Source organism: Bos indicus x Bos taurus, chromosome 21 (genome assembly GCF_003369695.1).
Source record: "Bos indicus x Bos taurus breed Angus x Brahman F1 hybrid chromosome 21, Bos_hybrid_MaternalHap_v2.0, whole genome shotgun sequence".
In the NCBI taxonomy this organism is placed as follows: Eukaryota; Metazoa; Chordata; class Mammalia; order Artiodactyla; family Bovidae; genus Bos; species Bos indicus x Bos taurus.
Window position 1 is genome coordinate 67,973,085 of NC_040096.1, and position 20,342 is coordinate 67,993,426.

Sequence of the window (20,342 nt, forward strand, 5' to 3'; positions counted from 1 at the left end):
CAGCTATCATACAACTCAGCAGTCCGTTTCTGAATGTGTATCCATAGGAAACACAGTTACTATCTCGAAGAGGTGTCTGACCTCCGTGTTTGTTGCAGTGGTGCTCTCAATAGCCAAGTCAGGGCCACAGCCTAAGTGTTCATTGACAGATGAGTGGATAAAAAAAGTGTGAGGGGTATTATTATATATTCCATAATTGTCTCTGCTATATAATAATAGGAATATTGTTCAGCTGTAAAAATGGAAATCCTGCCCTTTGTGACAACATGGATGGACCTTAAGTGCATTATGCTGAGTTAAATCAGACAAAGACAAACACTTGTTGTTCAGTCACTCAGTTGTGTCCGACTCTTTGCGACCCCATGGACTGCAGCACGCCAGGCTTCCCTGTCCTGCACCGTCTCCTAGAGTTTGCTCAAACTCATGTCCATTGGGCTGGTGATGCCGTCCAACTATCTCATTCTCTGTTGTTCCTTTTCCTCCTGCCTTCAGTCTTTCCCAGCATCAAGGTCTTTTCTAATGAGTTGGCCCTTTGCATCAGGTGGCCAAAGTATTGGAGCTATGATATCAATTATGTGGAATCTTAAAAAAAGGAAAAAAAGCTGAACTTATATAAACAGTGTTCATTGTGGCTGCCAGGGTGTGGGAGGTTGAGGGACATGGGGAGCGACTGGTCAGAGGGTACAGGCTTCCAGCTGTGAGATGGGAAGTTCCAGGTGTCTAATGTACAGCATGGGGACTGTGGTTAACAAGTGTTGGGGACTTGACAGTTGCTCTGAGAATGGGTCTTAAATATTCTCACCATAACAACAACAAAAAAATGGTAATCATGTGAGGTGAAGGATATGTTAACTAGCTTTATTGTGGTAAAGCTATCACAATATCTGTGTGTATCAAATCATCACATTGTACACCTTAGACTTAAACACAATATATAGTATATGTCAGGTATATCTCTCTAAATTGGGGGTGGGGCACTTTCAGAGAAAACTTGACCGTTACCAACTTTTTGGTACCAAAAAGTTACCAGAGAAAACTTTAGAATTCTTTACCCAGCCAAATGTCAATCAAAGGTGAAGGTGGAATCAGAACATTCTGGGCCATGTAAGGTCTTGAATTTAGACATCTGCTTACCCTTGCTCAGGAATATTGGTGGGGCTAGCAAGGGAGGATACTCACAAGTGGGAAAGCATAGGATCCAGAACAGGAAATCCAACACAGCGGGTCTTAAGAACAGAACAAAGGCCTCCAGAATATTAATATCTTCAGAGAGGGGAAAAAGAATACTTGACTATTTGAAAGTATTTGAGAGGAGATATATACTTCCATTACAAAGCTTAAGGATGCACCAGTAAAGTGAGAGATAGACAGAAAACCTAAGTTAACAGAATAACTAAAACAATTATTAGCTCAAAGGAAATCAAAACATTTTTGATAAATAAGAAAGAATGGAAATGCATTCCTAGTGTGGCTGTAAAGAATATTTATAGTGCAAACTGAATAGTTTAGCCAAATATTATGGTGACTGATCAGAGGAAGGAGGGAAGGGATGTAGGGTGGGGGGGCAGGATGTCAGAGCAGTCTTCATTGCTAGTGTTACCAAGTCAATATCAAGAGGGAGGAGCTAAGAAATAAAGACTAGGGGCACTTCTGTTTTGAAGTAAGGCAGCTCAAATACTTGAGATAAGAGGGCTTGTTGCTGTGAACAAGGGTTGAGGGTGGAGAGAGAGACTACATTACACAGTTTGACTTTCAAAGCTACATATATGTACTACTTTTAGCAATAAAAATTAAACTATTTATTTAGCCAAAACTATAATAGAACCTCATGAAGAGGTTGGAGAGGGAAAGCATAAGTCTGTTTGGAAGGGCTTTAGGAAAGCTAAATCCACAGTGGGAAATCAAGGAAGCTGTATAATCTGACATTTTAGAAATATGTAGGTGAACAATAGATGACATAGCTAAAGAAGCTGAAAGGACTGTTTCTGAAAAGCCAGCAAAGAAAGAGTCAGGATGAATTTGGATAAGTACCCAACGTTGTCTGCTATTGCAGACAAAGATCCTGTTTCCTTACTATGGAAAAAGTCTTGCTAATTGAGGAGAAACAGGAGTATATAACCCAATAGAAAATAGTCAAAAGATATACTCAGGCAATTAATAGGACAGATGGTCAGTGTTCAAGTAAAACTGTTCAACATCCACATCCGAAAAGATAACGTGTTTTTCACATCACATTTGCAAAACGGATAATTCATATTGTTGGCAAGAGTGTGGAGAATCAGGAACTCTCTTATTGGCAGTAATGTAAGTACGGACAAAATTTTAGAAGCATGTATGCTGTTGGCTTCTATTCAGTTTCTAGGAGTCTGCTCTGCCAATATAGTTTCAGAAATGTATGAGGAGGTATATATACAAGGATGCTCACTATAATAGTTCAACGGCCAAAAGTTAGCAATAAACCTACGTGATATCAGTAATCTATTTCTCACTTCCACTGTATAATCATAAGGGATTTGATTTAGGTCATACATGAATGGTCTAGTGGTTTCCCCTACTTTCTTCAATTTAAAGTCTGAATTTGGCAATAAGGAATTCATGATCTGAGCCACAGTCAGCTTCTGGTCTTGTTTTTGTTGACTGTATAGAGCTTTGCCATCTTTGGCTGCAAAGAATATAATCAGTCTGATTTCGGTGTTGACCATCTGGTGATGTCCATGTGTAGAGTCTTCTCTTGTGTTGTTGGAAGAGGGTGTTTGTTATGACCAGTGCATTTTCTTGGCAAAACTCTATTAGTCTTTGCCTTGCCTCATTCCGTATTCCAGGGCCAAATTTGCCTGTTACTCCAGGTGTTTCTTGACTTCCTACTTTTGCATTCCAGTCCCCTATAATGAAAAGGACATCTTTTTTGGGTGTTAGTTCTAAAAGGTCTTGTAGGTCTTCATAGAACTGTTCAACTTCAGCTTCTTCAGCGTTACTGGTTGGGGCATAGACTTGGATTACTGTGATATTGAATGGTTTTCCTTGGAAACGAACAGAGATCATTCTGTTGTTTTTGAGATTGCATCCAAGTACTGCATTTTGGACTCTTTTGTTGACCATGATGGCTACTCCATTTCTTCTGTGTGGATCACAATAAACTGTGGGAAATTCTGAAAGAGATGGGAATACCAGACCACCTGACCTGCCTCTTGAGAAATCTGTATGCAGGTCAGGAAGCAACAGTTAGAACTGGACATGGAACAACAGACTGGTTCCAAATAGGAAAAGGAGTACGTCAAGGCTGTATATTGTCACCCTGCTTATTTAACTTATATGCAGAGTACATCATGAGAAATGCTGGACTGGAAGAAGCACAAGCGGAATCAAGATTGCCAGGAGAAATATCAATAACCTCAGATATGCAGATGATACGACCCTTATGGCAGAAAGTGAAGAGGAACTCAAAAGCCTCTTGATGAAAGTGAAAGTGGAGAGTGAAAAAGTTGGCTTAAAGCTCAACATTCAGAAAACGAAGATCATGGCATCCGGTCCCACCACTTCATGGGAAATAGATGGGGAAACAGTGTAAACAGTGTCAGACTTTATTTTTTTGGGCTCCAAAATCACTGCAGATGGTGACTGTAGCCATGAAATTAAAAGACGCTTACTCCTTGGAAGGAAAGTTATGACCAACCTAGATAGCATATTGAAAAGCAGAGACATTACTTTGCCAACAAAGGTCCGTCTAGTCAGGGCTATGGTTTTTCCTGTGGTCATGTATGGATGTGACAGTTGGACTGTGAAGAAGGCTGAGCGCCGAAGAATTGATGCTTTTGAACTGTGGTGTTGGAGAAGACTCTTGAGAGTCCCTTGGACTGCAAGGAGATCCAACCAGTGCATTCTGAAGGAGATCAGCCCTGGGTGTTCTTTGGAAGGAATGATGCTAAAGCTGAAACTCCAACACTTTGGCCACCTCATGCGAAGAGCTGACTCATTGGAAAAGACTCTGATGCTGGGAGGGATCGGGGGCAGGAGGAGAAGGGGACAACAGAGGATGAGATGGCTGGATGGCATCACTGACTCGATGGACGTGAGTCTGAGTGAACTCCGGGAGTTGGTGATGGACAGGGAGGCCTGGTGTGCTGCAATTCATGGGGTCGCGAAGAGTCGGACACGACTGAGCGACTGAACTGAACTGATATCAGTAAAATACTGGTTAATTACATGCAGTACATCTACACATGGGCTTCCCTGGTGACTCAATAGAAAGAATCTGCCTGCCAAGCAGGAGACTCTAATTTGATCCCTGGGTTGGGAAGATTTCCCTGGAGAAATATATGGCAACCCACTCCAGTGTTCTTGCCTGAGAAATCCCATGGACAGAGAAGCGTGATAGGCTATGGTCCATGGGGTCACAGAAGACAGCGACTGAAACACAACAACATCCACACATTTATGTTCCCCTATCTGTAGGCAGCTCTTCCTGGGTAGGAGACAGGTCATGCTTTTGCCTAGTGTTAGACAAACAGATTTTAATAATGCTTTTAAGTAATTTCTCTGTCATTTGTTAGCTTTCCTATTCTGTTGTTTATTTTCATGTTAGGGTGGTTCTGAGAGTAATTGAACTCTCTTTAAGCTCCTTAGGTTTTGCCTTACTATGCTGGCTCTCATATTTGCTGGTCTTTAAAGACATTCCCTGGAAAACTTGCTTGCCTTCCACCCACCAGCAGCTTTGGCCCACACCATGAAAAGAATAGTAAACTCTTGTTAACAGTCCTCAGAATACAGCAACTTTCAGCTACCTTTTCTTTTTCAGAAATTCCCCTTTTATAAAAAAAAAAACAAACTTTATTTTCAACCTTTTTCTTAAAATTAATAGTAGAAAAGGAGATAGATAATTAGATATTTAGATAATTAGATAGATAATTCAGTTGTGCTTCCGAGTTCACAGGACAGATAAAAGTCAAAGTCTTTACCTGCCCAGATGCCTGCCCAGAGACAGCCAGTGGCATCAGTTTCTTTGGTCCTTCCAGAAATACCCTGTTTATAGAGAGGTGAAAATATGTGTATTTTTTTCTTGTTCACACCAGCCTTTCTTGGCAATTCCTTCTCCATGAACTCAGGCGTTTGCCAGGCTCTCCCCCTCAGGACTATCTGAGGGTCTTTGATCTGTTCTTTTGTTCAGCAGAGGTTCTGTGGTCAGTGTGGTGAGTGAGACAGAGGGACATACTGAGGAGAAGTAGGTGGCCGTCCTCCCCTCCTTCCTTCATGAAGTACCCCGGAGGTGTTAGGGTCGGGGAGGCTGGGCATAAATCGAGGTTTGTGACCCCCCCCTTGTCAGTCTGAGGGAGGCACTGGACTCTGGTGTCTGGGTTTCGTTCTGTCGCTCCAGCTGCGTTTTCCTGGGTCTCTGTTGTGACCCCCATCTCATTCTCGCACTGAAATGCTTGTTTGTTGATGTTTCTGTCTTTCCATTTTTCAGTTAGGCAGTTGTCATTTCCTTCCAAGGATACTATGCCTATGCTGATAATTCTCCAGAATAGCCCAGATTTCTTCCTGAGCTTCAAACCAAAATACCAGCTACTGAGCTTTGTTCTCACTGTCCTCACTTAATTGCCCTTCACGGGGTGTGTCCTAAAGCAGACTCAGCCTGCCACCCTTCCTCACTGCAGCTTGAGTCTTCTCTGTCTCACAGTGGCACCCAAATTCACAAACATGGGTGTCTGCTTCAACTCTGCCTCCTCTCCCTTACCCACTCAGTGTTTCCTTACAATCTTGAGTTTACAGTACAGCTCTTTCCTAGTAAAGAAGAGGTTGTTGATTGTATACCTGTTCATTATTTTTAACAGATAAGTTGTCATCCAGTCAGTTGCCCAGCTGACAGGCTCTCAGCCTTTGGCCTGTCTCATGCCTGTATATCCGGAGAAGCCAGTCGGGTCACCTTTGCCATGATGACTTATGTCGCAGTTTGATGGCTATGACAATACCTCACCCCATGCCCTCTCTGATATGCTTATTTTTTTTATTTTATTTCTTTATTTTTGGCAGTGCTGGGTCTTTGTTGCTGCATGGGCTTTCTGTCTAGCTGCCAAGCACGGGCTGCTCATTGTAGTGGCTTCTCTTGTTGCAGAGCACAGGCCCTAGGCACACGGGCTTCAGGAGTTGCAGCTCCTGGGCTATAGAGCACAGCTCAGTAGTTGTGACACACAGGTTTGGTTGCTCTCTGGCATATGTGATCTTCCTGGATGAGGGATTGAACCTGTGTCTCCTGCGTTGGCAGGCAAATTCCTCACCACTGAATCCCCAGTAAAGACCCTGCTCATTTTATTTTTAGGTCAATTGATAAAATTGTTTTTTCCCAAGGATAATTTCTGTATGTCCTTGGTCCTGGCTTTGGGGACATTTGTTTTTTCTGTGGTACTGTAGGCTTAGTGTCTCTTCAGTATTCTCATCACCAGGATCCAGGTCTTTGCCTTCAGAAATGTTTGTTCTCCTCCTATCTGCCAGTTTCTAAAGGACATAAAAACGGGAAGATGTGTAGAGCAGGGGTCCCCAAACTCAGAGATCTCGTGCCTGATGATCTGAGGTGGAGCTGAGGTAGTAATAGAAACAAAGTGCATGATGAATGTACTGTGTTCGAATCGTCCTGAAACCACCCCCCCACCATCCGTGGAGAGCTCGTCTTCCACAGAACTGGGCCTGGGGCCAAAAAGGCTGGGGGCTGCTAGTGTAGAAGATGGAGATTAATAAAGAGAGGAGAATTTTTTCACTTTACACATTTCTGTGTTATTTCAGTTTATTTTTTACAACTAGCATCTGGATAAGGTTGAAAGGGAATGTAGAGAAGTAAGATAGTAGAAATCGGTGAGCTTCATATTTAAATGTCCTTTTATATAGCAAAACTTAAAAAAATATGTATTGTACTATCCTAGTGAGGCCTTTCCTTAATGTGCATTTTTTTTTTTTTTTTTGATAGGTGAGTAGTGGATTTATTTAGAAAGATGCACAGTCCATAGACAGAATGTGATCCACCTCAACAGGTGAGAGCAGCCCGGAAATATGGGCTGGTTAGATTTTATAGGTTGGGTAATTTCATAGGCTAATGAGTAGGAGGATTATTCCAGCTGTTTTAGAGAAGTTGTGAAGCTTGGAATTGGGCCATTGCCCACTTACTGCCCTTTTATGGTTGGCCTTAGAACTGTCATGGCACCTGTGGGTGAGTTATTTAACATGCTAATGTGTTACAATAAGTGTATAATGAGATACAAGGTCTCAGTTCAGTTCAGTTGCTCAGTCGTGTCCGACTCTTTGCGACCCCATGAATCGCAGCACACCAGGCCTCCCTGACCATCACCAACTCCCGGAGTTCACTCAAACTCATGTCCATCGAGTCGGTGATGCCATCCAGCCATCTCATCCTCTGTCGTTCCCTTCTCCTCCTGCCCCCAATCCCTCCCAGCATCAGAATCTTTTCCAATGAGTCAACTCTTCACACGAGGTGGCCAAAGTACTGGAGTTTCAAATGTGCATGTTTTCAGCAAATTATTGCTACCCAAATTTATCTTCAGCCATCAGGTTCACAGTTGATGGAATGAGACCTCTGGCATGTGAATCACATACGTAAACTGTCGACGTTAAACAAAATTCTGTGCCAGTACCCCCTGTTGCTCTGGAGTTTTCTGTCTTGCCAACTTGAAATGTATCCATTGCTTTACTTGTACATTTCAAAGGTGGCTGTTTGGAATCATGAGATGAGTTAGGACTTTGGAGTCAGACAACTCAGACTCTGAGCTCTGGCATGGGTTAGCTGGGCAAACTTGGGCTGGTTTCTTAACTTTCTCAGTCCTCCTTTCCTGTGCACTGGAGATGATCATAGTCACCTGACAGAGCTGTGAACATTCAGTTAGGTAGGATCATAGCCGTGGAGCATCTGGTGCTGAACTTCAGACACAGGTGACACTTGACAGCTGCTGGCTTCATGCCTCCTCTCCCCACCCCCTGCGATTAAGTTGGTATAGAGTTGATTCTAGCTTCTGCCTGATATGTAATTCTGACCGAGGTAAATACATAAAGTTATTTGTATAACTTTGGACGCTGTCCAGCTGGGAGACCTTCAGCTACTCTGTTTGCCTATGGAAAGAAACTTGTACTATTCATCCCTCTGTCTGGTCCCACTCACCTGTCCTGTGTGTTTTCACAACATTTCCCTTGGTGTGGCCTCTGCTGTGTGTGACCCAGTTCAGTCGCTCAGTCGTGTCCGACTCTTTGCAACCCCATGGAAGGCAGCACACCAGGCTTCCCTGTCTATCACCAACACCCGGAGCTTGCTCAAATCCATGTCCATTGAGTTGCTGATGCCATCCAACCATCTCATCCTCTGTCGTCCCCTTCTCCTCATGCCGCCAATCCCTCCCAGCATCAGAGTCTTTTCCAATGAGTCAGTTCTTCACATCAGGTGTCTAAGTACTAGAGCTTCAGTTTCAGCATCAGTCCTTCCAGCGAACATTCAGGACTGATTTCCTTTAGGACTCACTAATTGGATCTCCTTGCAGTCCAAAGGACACTCGAGTCTTCTCCAACACCACAGTTCAAAAGCATCAATTCTTCGGCCCTCAGCTTTCTTTATAGCATGGCTAGAGGAAAAACCGTAGCTTTGACTAGACGGACCTTTGTTGCCAAAGTAATGTCTCTGCTTTTTAATATGCTGTCTAGGTTGGTCATGGCTTTTCTTCCAAGGAGCAAGCATCTTTTAATTTCATGGCTGCAGTTACCATCTGCAGTGATTTTTGGAGCCCACAAAGATAAAGTCTGTCACTGTTTGCTTTGTTTCCCCATCTGTTTGCCTTGAAGTGATAGGACCGGATGCCATGATCTTAGTTTTTTGAATGTTGAGTTTTAAGCCAACTTTTTCACTCTTCTCTCTCACCTTCATCAACAGGCTTTTTAGTTCCTCTTCACTTTCTGCCATAAGGGTCGTATCATATGCGTATCTGAGGTTATTGATATTTTTCCTGGCAATCTTGACTCCAGCTTGTGTTTCATCCAACCCAGCATCTCGCGTGATGTACTCTGCATGTAAGTTACGTAAGCAGGGCAACAACAATACAGCCTGACATACTCTTTTCCCAATTTGGAACCAGTCTGTTGTTCCATGTCCGGTTTTATCTGTTGCTTCTTGACCTGCACACAGATTTGGTTTTCAAACTTCATTGTGTTTCCTCTAGTGTATTACCTACTACTAGTCTCTAAAAATTACTCTAAAACTTAGCAACTTAGAACCTGTGGTAATTCAGTTTCTTTGAGTCATCTGTTTGAGGGTAACTTAGTTGGATGGTTCTGGCTCAGATGCTGTCAAGATACTTTGGGGAAGAGCCACAGTTGCAGGCGCCCACAGGTTTGACTGGGGCTGGTGCATCCGCTTCTAGGAGGCCCTTTCACCTGGCTCTTGTCTAGGGCCCACGGTTCCTCAGCAGCCGCAGGTGTGAGTCCTCAGTTCCTTGCCACCTGGGCCTGTCCACTGAAGTACTTACTGTCCTTACGACGTGCATGTCAGTGATCTGTGAGAGCAAGGAGGAGCCCCAGTGCCTTTACAGCTTAGTCTCTGATGTCCCCTCCCTATCGCTCTGCTTTCCTCGCTTCATGAGAAGCAAGTCTCTAAGTGCAGTCCACACTGAAAGGGAGGAATATTAAGTTCTACCTTTTGAGAGGAGGATTGACAAAGTATTTGTGAACCTGTTTTAAAAGCACCACACCAGGGGTGCTAGTTGAAATGTAAAATTCTCAAAGCTCATTTCAGATCTAGTGATAGGTAGAACCCAGGAACCTACAGTTTGCACAGATACCCTAATGTTCTGATGCTGGTGGTGTAAAGTCCACACTTGGAAACCCGTGCTCTGGCAGGTGGAGCACCTGGTCTTCTTGAAATAGTCTTCATTGGTTGCGCCTCCCTGTCTTGCTCACATCACCAGCCCATTTGGAACTGCATAAATCCAGTTACCTCCATGGTGCCCAGCACCGCAGGCAGAGGTGAGCTCTCTGTCCCTTGGGTCCCTGCAGGACTCTGTCTTTCTCTTGCTCTTTGGTTCTGATGTTGTGGTGATGTGCTGCTAGTAGGATGTAAGGTGTTTTTGTTGGGCCCCTTTTGCCAGCAGAACTGTGACAGCCCTGTCTTAGGCATTCTGCTACTCAGGATCTAAAAGCAGTGTGGTCATTAGAATGCTAAGGAGACTGGCTCAAACCACACTTCTTGGTACCCAGTACTTTCTAGCAGGCTTTTATCAGACAGATGAGTTCCTGTTGTGTGCCAGGCTGGGTTTCGAGGTTCCACTGATGACAGGAGGCAGACACACTCCCTGTAGATGAGGCGGCAAAAATGCACTGATAAACACAATGTATTATCACAACGTGAAGGACATTCTGGGAAAGAAGTGCTATGATGTAAAACGAAGGAAACCTACTTAAGTAAGGTTTTCAGAGAATCTGCCTGAGACTTGAAGGATGAAAAGGAGAAAAAATTTTAAGGAAAGAAAGAGTATGTTCTGGGAGAAATCAGAGTGCCTGGAGTTGAGGCTGAAAGTGTAAGCAGTCTGCCATGGCCATGCTCAGGGTTTCATTCTAAAACAGTGTCCTGAGCTGAGTTAGTATGACAGCCAACTTGTCACTCTTCTAATTTAACAGCCATAGAAATAACTGGGAGGTTCAAATTATAGGTACAAGTCCAGCTGTAATGAATTGGGAAAACAAGGTTCCTGTGTTTGCGTAACAGAAGGAAATGAAGAAGGAGCCCAAGCCTTTAGTGGATGGTCCAGTATCATAGGTGGTCGTGGTTTAGTCGCTTCAGTCATGTCCGATTCTTTGCGACCCTATGGACTGTATAGCCCGCCAGGCTCCTGTGTTCATGGGATTTCCCAGGCAAGCATACTGCAGTGGGTTGTCATTTCCTTATCCAGGGGAATCTTCCCAACCCAGGGATCGAACCTGCATCTCTTGTGTCTCCTGTGTGGCAGGCAGATTCCTCACCACCGCACCACCTGGAAGCCCGGTATTGTAGACAGAAAGGCCGTTCATCTGGATTCCATGTTTCTAAGCTCTGAGCTGTTTGTAGGTCAGATGCTGTGCCTCCCTGCCTTCCAGCTGCCTCCATGCCTGTTAGTTGCTGATTCATTTCTAGATGAGACCTGGTGGACAAAGACAAGGGCGGGGAGAGTCCCAGCTTCCCATCCCAGAGGCAGCCGCTCCTCCTTCCCAGACCACTTTCTAGCCTTGCCTCCTACAGGCTGTGATACCCTGGGTGCTAGGAGACTAGTTCTAACCACATTCCCCACAGAAAGATAGGAGAACCTTGGAAGATCTTTCCTCTCTTTTTCTGGTTTCCACTGGTTTGCAGGAGGGTTGTCTAAGATGACCTCTAAAATTCTGTTATTTTATGAGATATCATATTAGCCCAGACCATGATGCTCTGAATTCACAGCATGTTTGTACAGCAACAGTTTAATATTCTGCTTTATTCTGTGTGATGGCTAGGCAGCTTGAAGTGGTTTTATTTAAAGCCTTATAGAATTACTTGGAATTATCAATCCATTACACTCATGATGCAGTTCATTGGGACTGTACAAGTTTTGATTTGCAGAATTAGAATTCCTCGATAGATACTGAATTGGACTAAGTCTAATAACAAACTATTCTGCTTAAATCTGATTTCTGTGTTCAAGATAGCAAAATATAATTCAAAATAGCAAAGTATCATCCTCTGGGAACTCTGCCTTTTCATACGATAAAACTGACGCATTAGTATTGGAGCATTGAAATGGACTCATTTAGTATTAGACAACAAAATTACGTCATAATTACTCTGGATTTCCATGTCTTAGATGTGGACTACTAAACATTATCAGTGAATCAGTTATCTAAGAGAACAATTTAATTGATATTGCCACTGTGGAATATAATGTTTAATAACCTGTGTTGGGGGGATTGTGTGTGTGTTTGTTTTTTAGCTCTTCAGAGAAGTGAGAATAATGAAGATTTTAAATCATCCAAACATAGGTACTTTCTGCTTTCTTAAATACTTTTGGGTCTAAATGCATTCTTGAAAGTTTTTCATAAAGCTAAACATATATTCCAGAAGTGACAGGAGATTTCTTCCCTTCTCCCATTCCAGGTACACTTTTAGAATATATGTGTGTGTGTGTGTGTGTGTGTGTGTGTGTGTGTAGTTGATCATTTCTGTTAACTTTTTGAAATTGCTAAAGATAGGTTAAAAGATTCAGTATTAAACATTCAAATGTAAAGCTTTAATTTAGTAGAAACATCTGTAATCAGATTGTAATTTTCTAAATTTTAATATATCAAAATGTCATAATTGCACCTAAATTTTAGATAGAGGGAATTACAGTAAGCTAAAGTTTTCAAAGGTGTTTTTTGCTCTAGCTGTATTCCTGAGGAAATAATGGTGCATTGAAACATATTTTAAAAAATAAAGGGAATTTCCTGTCAGTCCAGTGGTTAGGACTCCGTGCTTCCAGTGCAGGGGGCACAGGTTCGATCCCAGGCCAGAGAACTAAGATCCTACATGCTGCTCAGCACGGCCAAAAAAAACAGATACAGGGTACTTGCTATCTAATAGAATTTTTTGGTATGAATTGTTTTACACTGTGCAGACCTGCTTTCTGTGTCCTCTGTGCTTTATGCAGTGAGGTGTGTCTAAAGGTTAGAGTGGGTCATGGTCCTGCCCTCATCGTAGTTGTAGGAACAACATGAAAGCTGACCCTGTGTACACACCTCAGTGAAAATTTTTGATTCCATGCATAATGCAGGTCTTTTAAAATAATACAACTGCTTTCTTATATAGTAATAAGTCCTACAATCTAAAAATATTTGAGTGAAATAGCTCCTAAGAGAACCAGTTGTATCAGCTTAATATCAAAATCAGTTCTAGGAAGTGGGAGTGTGATAACTTTGGTGTTAGGGAAATCTTATCAAGACTTCTTGAAGCACAAGAATAGAAAAATAAAATGGAACCACAGAATGGAAAAAACTTACACCCTATTTCATCTAATCTGAGCCACCATCATGTAAAAGGCATTATTGTGTTCATGTGCTATTAAGAAAATGCTACCAAGCCGTTATCCCCTTATCGGTGATGTTAGTTAAGATGTGAAATGATCCGTATCATGGGCTGTGACAGGGCTGGGGAGAATAGCGAGGGGTGTGGCAGGATATATAGCAACGCAGAGAGGCCTCCATATTGCACTGCAGCTGTGTGAGGGCAGCCAACCAGCGCTAGACTTCAAACTCCAACTCCCTGCTGCAAATGCACTGCCAAGAGCCCGCTCACGGAAACCTGTTGTGTTTTTTCTTAAGTTGTACCCTGATTGAAGTTCTCTATACTTACCACTAAATGACATATCTTTGAAAATATAAATTTCTAAAAATTTAAGTTCCCATTGGATTAAAGTAGTTTTCCTAGAAGAGCCAATATTTGCATTGGAATTTTATTTTTTAATTTATTTTTGGCTTGCCAGGTCTGAGTTTCCCAACCAGGGATCAAACCCAGGCCCCCTGCAGTGAAAGCACAGAGTCCTGACCACTGCACTGCCAGGGATTCCCCCTGCATTGGAATTACAGAATTTACTAATATGTTGATGGCTTACCAGCATATGTCTTACATTTATTTAAATAATTTTTCTTAACAACCTGAACATATGCCATCTTAGAAATGATATGATAGTTTTAACTCACCAGTTTGACAAACACATCAAATACTGTACAAGCTACTGATTTGATTTAATACTCTGTATTAAAGCATCAGAAAATAACCCACAATAGAAGAGACTAGCATTCTCGCTCGCCGCTCTCCTTTTTGCTGAATTTAATTGTAACATATGTATTAACAAAATAGATACAGGACATAGTGATTAGATAGTTTTGGAAATCAACTTCAGTTTTATTTAAAAATTATATATTTCTGATTGATTTGTTATGGTTTTATGAATTAGCAGTAATAGAAATTTTAGTTTTATCTGTAATAAGAGACTGCTATAGCAGTCACACTGACCCATTGAAAATAATTAAAAAGTTCTTTTCAGTATAACCTGTTCTATTTTTTGGTCTCTGGCTTTAGAATAGAAACAAAGGAATCTTAGGAATTCCCTGGTGGTCCAGTGGTTAGGACCCTGCACACTCGCTGACAGGGCCCAGGTTGGATCCCTGGATCCTTGGTCAGATCCCTGGTGAGGGAACTAAGATTCTGCATGCTGCATGGCTCGGACAAACAAAAATAAAATATACATCATTAAAAAAGAAAGGAATCTTTTTCTCTGAGAATTGTGATAAATTTCTTAAGCAACAAAAGTCTCAAGTGGAATTCTATGTATCCTTAAACCCACAATGACAGGTGAATGGACATGAACATACAGGAGTAGGCTAGATACAGACATACTACAGGGGCATGAAATGAGAGCCGAGAAACTGCTGATGCATCCTGAAGTTACAGTGTTTGAGAACCCAGAAATCATTTTTATGGAATTCCATGTTTTTATAAAGTCTTTTCTGCTTTTGTAATATAAAGTTTCCTAAAATCATTTTTTTTTAAGAGGGCCAGGTATTAACAGGGAAAAAGTTAACTTTTTGTAGTTAGTTTATATGTATATGGTATGTACATACAGACATTTGTTTCTTTTTCTCCTGTATCTTCTCTCCTCTCGTAGTGAAGTTATTCGAAGTCATTGAAACTGACAAAACACTCTACCTAATCATGGAGTATGCAAGTGGAGGTAAGGCATTTATAAATTGTTTTTCTTTCGTCCCTCCCTTTTAGAAGAATATGCAACTGCACTGCCCATGTAGATAAAGATAGAGTTTCATGTAACCTTCAGAATCATAATACACTAGGACGAGAATCAGAAGAGCCGATTCCTAGCAGTTCAGTGGTTTGCTGTTAAGCGTTTCATTGTTATCATCATTAATCGATAATATGCAAATAGTTGGATTTTTTTTATGGTATAACATAAAGTTTACCATTTTAACCATTTCAGGTGTACGGTGCTATGGCATTAAGTACGTTCACATTGTTAACCAATACCATCATCCATCTCCAGAACTTTTTCATTTTCCCAAAATGAAACTCTGTCCCTATTAAACAATAATTCCCCGTCCTCCCTCCTTGTAGCCCCTGGCAACCACCATTCTGCTGTCTGTATGACTTTGACTGCTCTAGGGACCTCATATGACTGGAATCGTACAGTATTTGTCTTTTTTGTGACTTCCTACGTCACAGTGTCCTTCAGGTTTATCCATGTTGTAGCATGTGTCAGAATTTCCTTCCCTATTAAAGCAGAGTAATATTCCATTGTTTATAGCACATTTTTTTTATTCCAGTGCTTGAATTTTCAAAAGCATCAATGCATTAGCCTGTTTGAAATAAATGTGTACTGCATGTTGGATGGATTTCTTTATCAGATTTTTACATCAGTTGTGCCCCTTGTTTCCCAAGGCCAGAAATGGTGGTCACAGTGTATAGGATTAGATTTCCTTAAAGATTAAAGACTAGTAATTACTTGCCTATAAGGATATATAAAGGTAGACATTTTTATGAAATGAATGTATATAGCTGTTCTCTTTCACAGAGATTCTTATTTTAAGGTTTTGGCTAGGCTATGCTTGTAGGTTGTGGACCACGCATGAACTTTCATTGTGAAAGGCAGAAGCTTTGTTGCTTGTGTTTTCCCTGCCTCTAATACAGTGCCTGGCACATAGCAGGCTCTAAGCAAATAAGAATTGAGTTGAATTAATGAAATTTTAATCTACTGGCGACATGTTCTGTTTAACTCCACAGTATAGATTTAATTGTTTTGATTATAGTAGAGTTTTATTAAACAAACCCTTTGATCCAGAATGTAAAACCTGGAGACAGAAAGTTGAATCACAGCCTCATTGTGATGAGTTGACCACTAAATAAAAGATTGTAAATCTGTTGTGGGCAGAGCAAGCGCACCCCCTACACCACTTTTTCATACTCCTGATTCATTATTTGGAGAAGGAAATGGCAACCCACGCCAGTATTCTTGCCTAGAGAATCCTGTGGACAGAGGAGCCTGGTGGGCTGCTGTCCATAGGGTCGTACAGAGTCAGACACGACTGAAGTGACTTAGCAGCAGCAGCAGAAGCAGTTCATTATTAGTTGTGTGCTTCATATTTTAAATGTGTGGTTTGAGATTTTAGTTGGGATTTTCACAGTTGAGGAGTAGTAGGAAGAGTTGAATTCAGTTCATGAATTGTAGAACCATGAATCTGTATGGAGTTCCCGTGCTTTCTACTCCTCTTACAGTTCGTAATCTTCTCCTTTATGGAGCCTCTACAGTGCACAAGTGCTTTTTTCTCTTACTTGATCTCCTCTGACTTTAACAATGGGTCCATGATGTGGCCAGGCAGTGAGTGAGGAGATGGAGGCTAGGAAATACCCCTGTGGTCATGTTACCAGGCCTGGAGCCCGAGCCTTCCAATACCACATAGCCTCTCCCGATTGGTCAGTCAGTCATGGCTTTCTGTTTCATCTATTTTAGGTCACAGGGTCATAGCAGTTGCTCTGTATTGGAGAAGTGTCCATCCCGAAAGGATCAGCTCTGGAAAGGACAAACATGGAGTCAGTCTAGCCAGTGCCCCTCATTGGCAGTGTGACCTTATAAGTTGCATGTCTCTGAACTACTCAGTGGACATGGCCGCACCGTCCTCCTTCGAGGCCTCAGTGCCATTGCTTAACATGATAACAGCACTGATCAGTGGTGGTTTATTGGCTTGGACCATTTGTTTTAATCAGCTCAACAAAGCACCTTCTGTCTCCAAGGCAGCTGTTTATTGTTGATATGTTTGCCAGTTTGAACAACAAAAGTTTCATTAAATTGGCTACCTACTCCTCCCTAGCCTCATATTCTTCAGTTTTATAGAATCATAGAATTTTAGAATTGGAAAGAATCTCAGAAAGTCATCCAGGGCAACTGCCTAGTTTTTACAGATGAACATCTGAAAAGTTGGTCTGGTGCCCATGGTTTCATCACTGGTTATAGTGACAGGACCTGAACCAAGGGCTTTCTGAACTGTCTTGACATGGGTGGGGAGAACTACTGTTTGCTGTTTTTTCTACTAGTAAATAATATCATGCAGAGATTTTTAATTTAGTTGCTTACCCTGAGTGCTAATGCATTTTTAATGGAGCGGGGGGAGTCTGGGTTGTATGCCTGGTTTATAACAGTGATTGTGAGTATGACTTTATGGTTCCAAAATCTCTTAACAGGTTTATATCGCATTGGAATCCTAAAATATTTTAAAATTACATTGACATTATCTGTGTGACTGTACAACTACTGGGTTTAATCCATAATTTTTTTTTTAAGTCAAAACTGTTCCATGTGGTATGCACACATCTTTGTTTTTTCACTTTTTAACCACTTGTTTTGACATATTTTTTTATTCTGCAGATAGAATGGCATTCTTGGAGAAAATACTGACATTTAATTTTATAATTCACCATAGTTAAATGTATTGCGTAGTGTAAATTAACAGTATGTAATTCCTTTCAAAAGATCATTATGCAATCAGTAATAACTTGAAAATATTTATGCCCATTTATTATTTTAAAATTTATTCAGAGTTAGGGCCGAAAGTTCAAAAGTCAGAGATACTAATGTACAGTTCAGAATAAGGTTTTCCTCAGAAATACTTAAGTTCTGAAACTAAGCTTTTTAAGTATCAAAATGTTTCATTTGACGGTTGACTACAGTATGCACTCCCTCACAGCAGTCGGCACAGTGCTTACGCGTGCACACGCGCACACACCCTGTTCCTTTCCCCTGAGTTTTCTCCACAGTACGTTTTATCATCTGATACACTGTATATTCATTTATTTGCTTATTATCTGTCTACCCCCTCCTGAAATGTAAACTCCGTGAGGAGAAAGACTTTGCTCTGTTCACTTCTGTATTTCCCCAGAGCCAAGAACAGTTCTCAGCAGTTAGTATACTCTCAGTAATTATTTGTTGCATGAATGAATTTAGGAAATGCTTTTCTGTCATAATCCTATAGTGAAAACACCTTCTTTGAACACAAATAACATTTCCATTTTAACTTTCAATTTTCATTGCCAAGTTTTTACTAAAGCATACTGGAAACAAAACCTTTAAAGTAAAAGTGTCACAATTGAAATATATGAGAATTTAATGTTAAGGCTTTTCTATAACTTAAAAGATTTTATCAATAAACTTCTCCTATAGTTAAGGCTGGGTTAGTTCAAATTCCACATATTTCTGTTTATCTTCATAACTGCATTTTAAAAATTAAAATTACAGCATTGCTAAAAGTGAAGCATTTTTAATTTATGGGAAAGTTAATGCTCAGAAATAGGCCTTCTGCTTACTTTTATTTTTCTCAATTATAGGTGAAGTGTTTGACTATTTGGTTGCACATGGAAGAATGAAGGAAAAAGAAGCAAGAGCTAAATTTAGACAGGTATGGATTATTGCACGTTTAGTTTATTGATTAAATAACATTATCTGGCTTAAACCCTGAAGCAAACAAGTGTTTGCCTCTATAAATGTCATAAGGTGCATTGGATGAAGCAGGGGTTGGCCATTCAGTTCAATGCAACAAAATATTAATTTATTAAGTGCTTTCATGCCTAAAGCACTGTGCTAGAGGCAGCTATGAGTTCTGTTTCTAGCTTTGTAATTGGAATTATAGTCCCACTCTTAATCTTAGTTGTTTGACAGTTGAGCCTTAAAAAATGAGTCTTTGAGCACTTGGTGATTGCATTAATTAAAACTGTTTCCAATTTTTAGCAAAAGTGTTATAATCTCAAAATTCATTATCGGTTTTGTCTTACATAAGCCAAAGCCAAACAGAACTTAACCTGTGAATTAATGACTTGTCTTCTTGCTTTGTCTCTGCCCATTGCCTTAAAGAGACTCATTTTAATACGTAGGTTTTGAGCATAAATGTGATATAAGTCTCTAATAAAGGTAACTATTGATTGATCCTTACCCGTGAGTATTGGATTAAGTCCTTTACCTCCATTAATGTAAATCTTGCAGCAGCTTTGTCAGTAAAGATCATCATAAGTAAGTGAAGTCACTCAGTTATGTCCGACTCTTTTTGCAACCCCATGGACTGTGGCCCACTAGGCTTCTCTACAAGTCCATGGGATTCTCCTGGCAAGAATACTGGAGTGGGTTGCCATTTCTTTCGGATCTTCCCAACACAGGGGTTGAACCCAGGTCTCCCGCATTGCAGGCAGATGCTTTAACCTCTGAGCCAGCAGGGAAGCCCAAAAGATCATTGTGCTCATTTGTTAAAGATAAGGAAGCTGAGGCACAGGAAGATTACATAATTTGCCCAAAATTTGATGCCTGGCAAATAGCAGACCTTCCATTGATTCAGAGCCAGGACCTGTGATTCCAAACTAAAATTCTTAATCGTTATGGTGTGGTCTTACTTAGAGTAGGCATCAGCAAACTCTTTCTGTAAAGTGCCAGATAGTAAATTTTAGGCTTTGTAGGCCATACAGTCTTTTGCAACTATTTAATTCTGCTATTGTAGCGTAGAAGCAGCTTAGACAATATCTGGATGAATACACTCATATGATTGTGTTCCCAACAATACTTTCTTCGCAGAAACGAGTGGTGGGCCATATTCAGCCTACAGGCCATAATTTGCCCACCTCAGATTCAGGTAAAAGGAAGGGCAGGTACTTTATTATCTAACTATCCTCCCATAGTTTGAAGTTCTGTATGTAAATGGCAGTATAGCCTCATTTCTTTTAGAAACTTAACATTTTTGTTTTATTCACATGTAAGGTTGTTAAGGTGGAAGTATAGGTAGGAGTCTTTAAGGGTTTCACAATATTTATAAAGGCAGGTTTAACTGATTTTCAAGATTTTGATCTGCTTAGTCTAGTGTTTACAGATAAGGACTTATAAATAAGTGTCTTAACTTTTGCTGTTGCTTAAATTTACTTTTAAAATCTTAAGACATCCTAATGGTACTTTGAATTAAAACCTGTTACATATCAGACTTTAACCATCATTTAACTTTTCTGGTCCTCAGTTTTTCTAGCTCTAAAAAGAGGAAGTTCTCTTTGATTAATTCTGAAGTCCTTTCCAGTTTTGATACCACTTTATTCTGTGGTCTATGGAAGGAAGCTCAAATTTCTCTTTGTTACAAAACAAGTCTGTTTGGCCCTTTCCGTATCTGTACTCTTAATTTTTATAAATTGGCCACCTGAAAATCAAGATTTTTTTTGCCTCATAAAACTGGAATTTCTTCCCACTCAGATGAGTGTGACTTGCAAGTGTTTATGTGAGTGTGATTTATTG

The 20,342-nt window shown here is 40.8% G+C and overlaps 1 protein-coding gene across 11 annotated transcripts in view; it reads left to right on the top strand.

The window, feature by feature from the left end:
• Window positions 1-20,342, top strand: part of MARK3 (microtubule affinity regulating kinase 3) — a 116,911-nt gene that overhangs the window by 61,336 nt on the left and 35,233 nt on the right. For 10 of the 11 annotated variants that reach the window (XM_027521855.1, XM_027521857.1, XM_027521856.1 and 7 more), the window contains exons 4-6: window positions 11,976-12,024; window positions 14,688-14,753; window positions 18,410-18,480. In XM_027521855.1, coding sequence (XP_027377656.1) covers window positions 11,976-12,024; window positions 14,688-14,753; window positions 18,410-18,480 — 186 coding nt within the window. The other variant, XM_027521860.1, reaches the window with a different exon arrangement.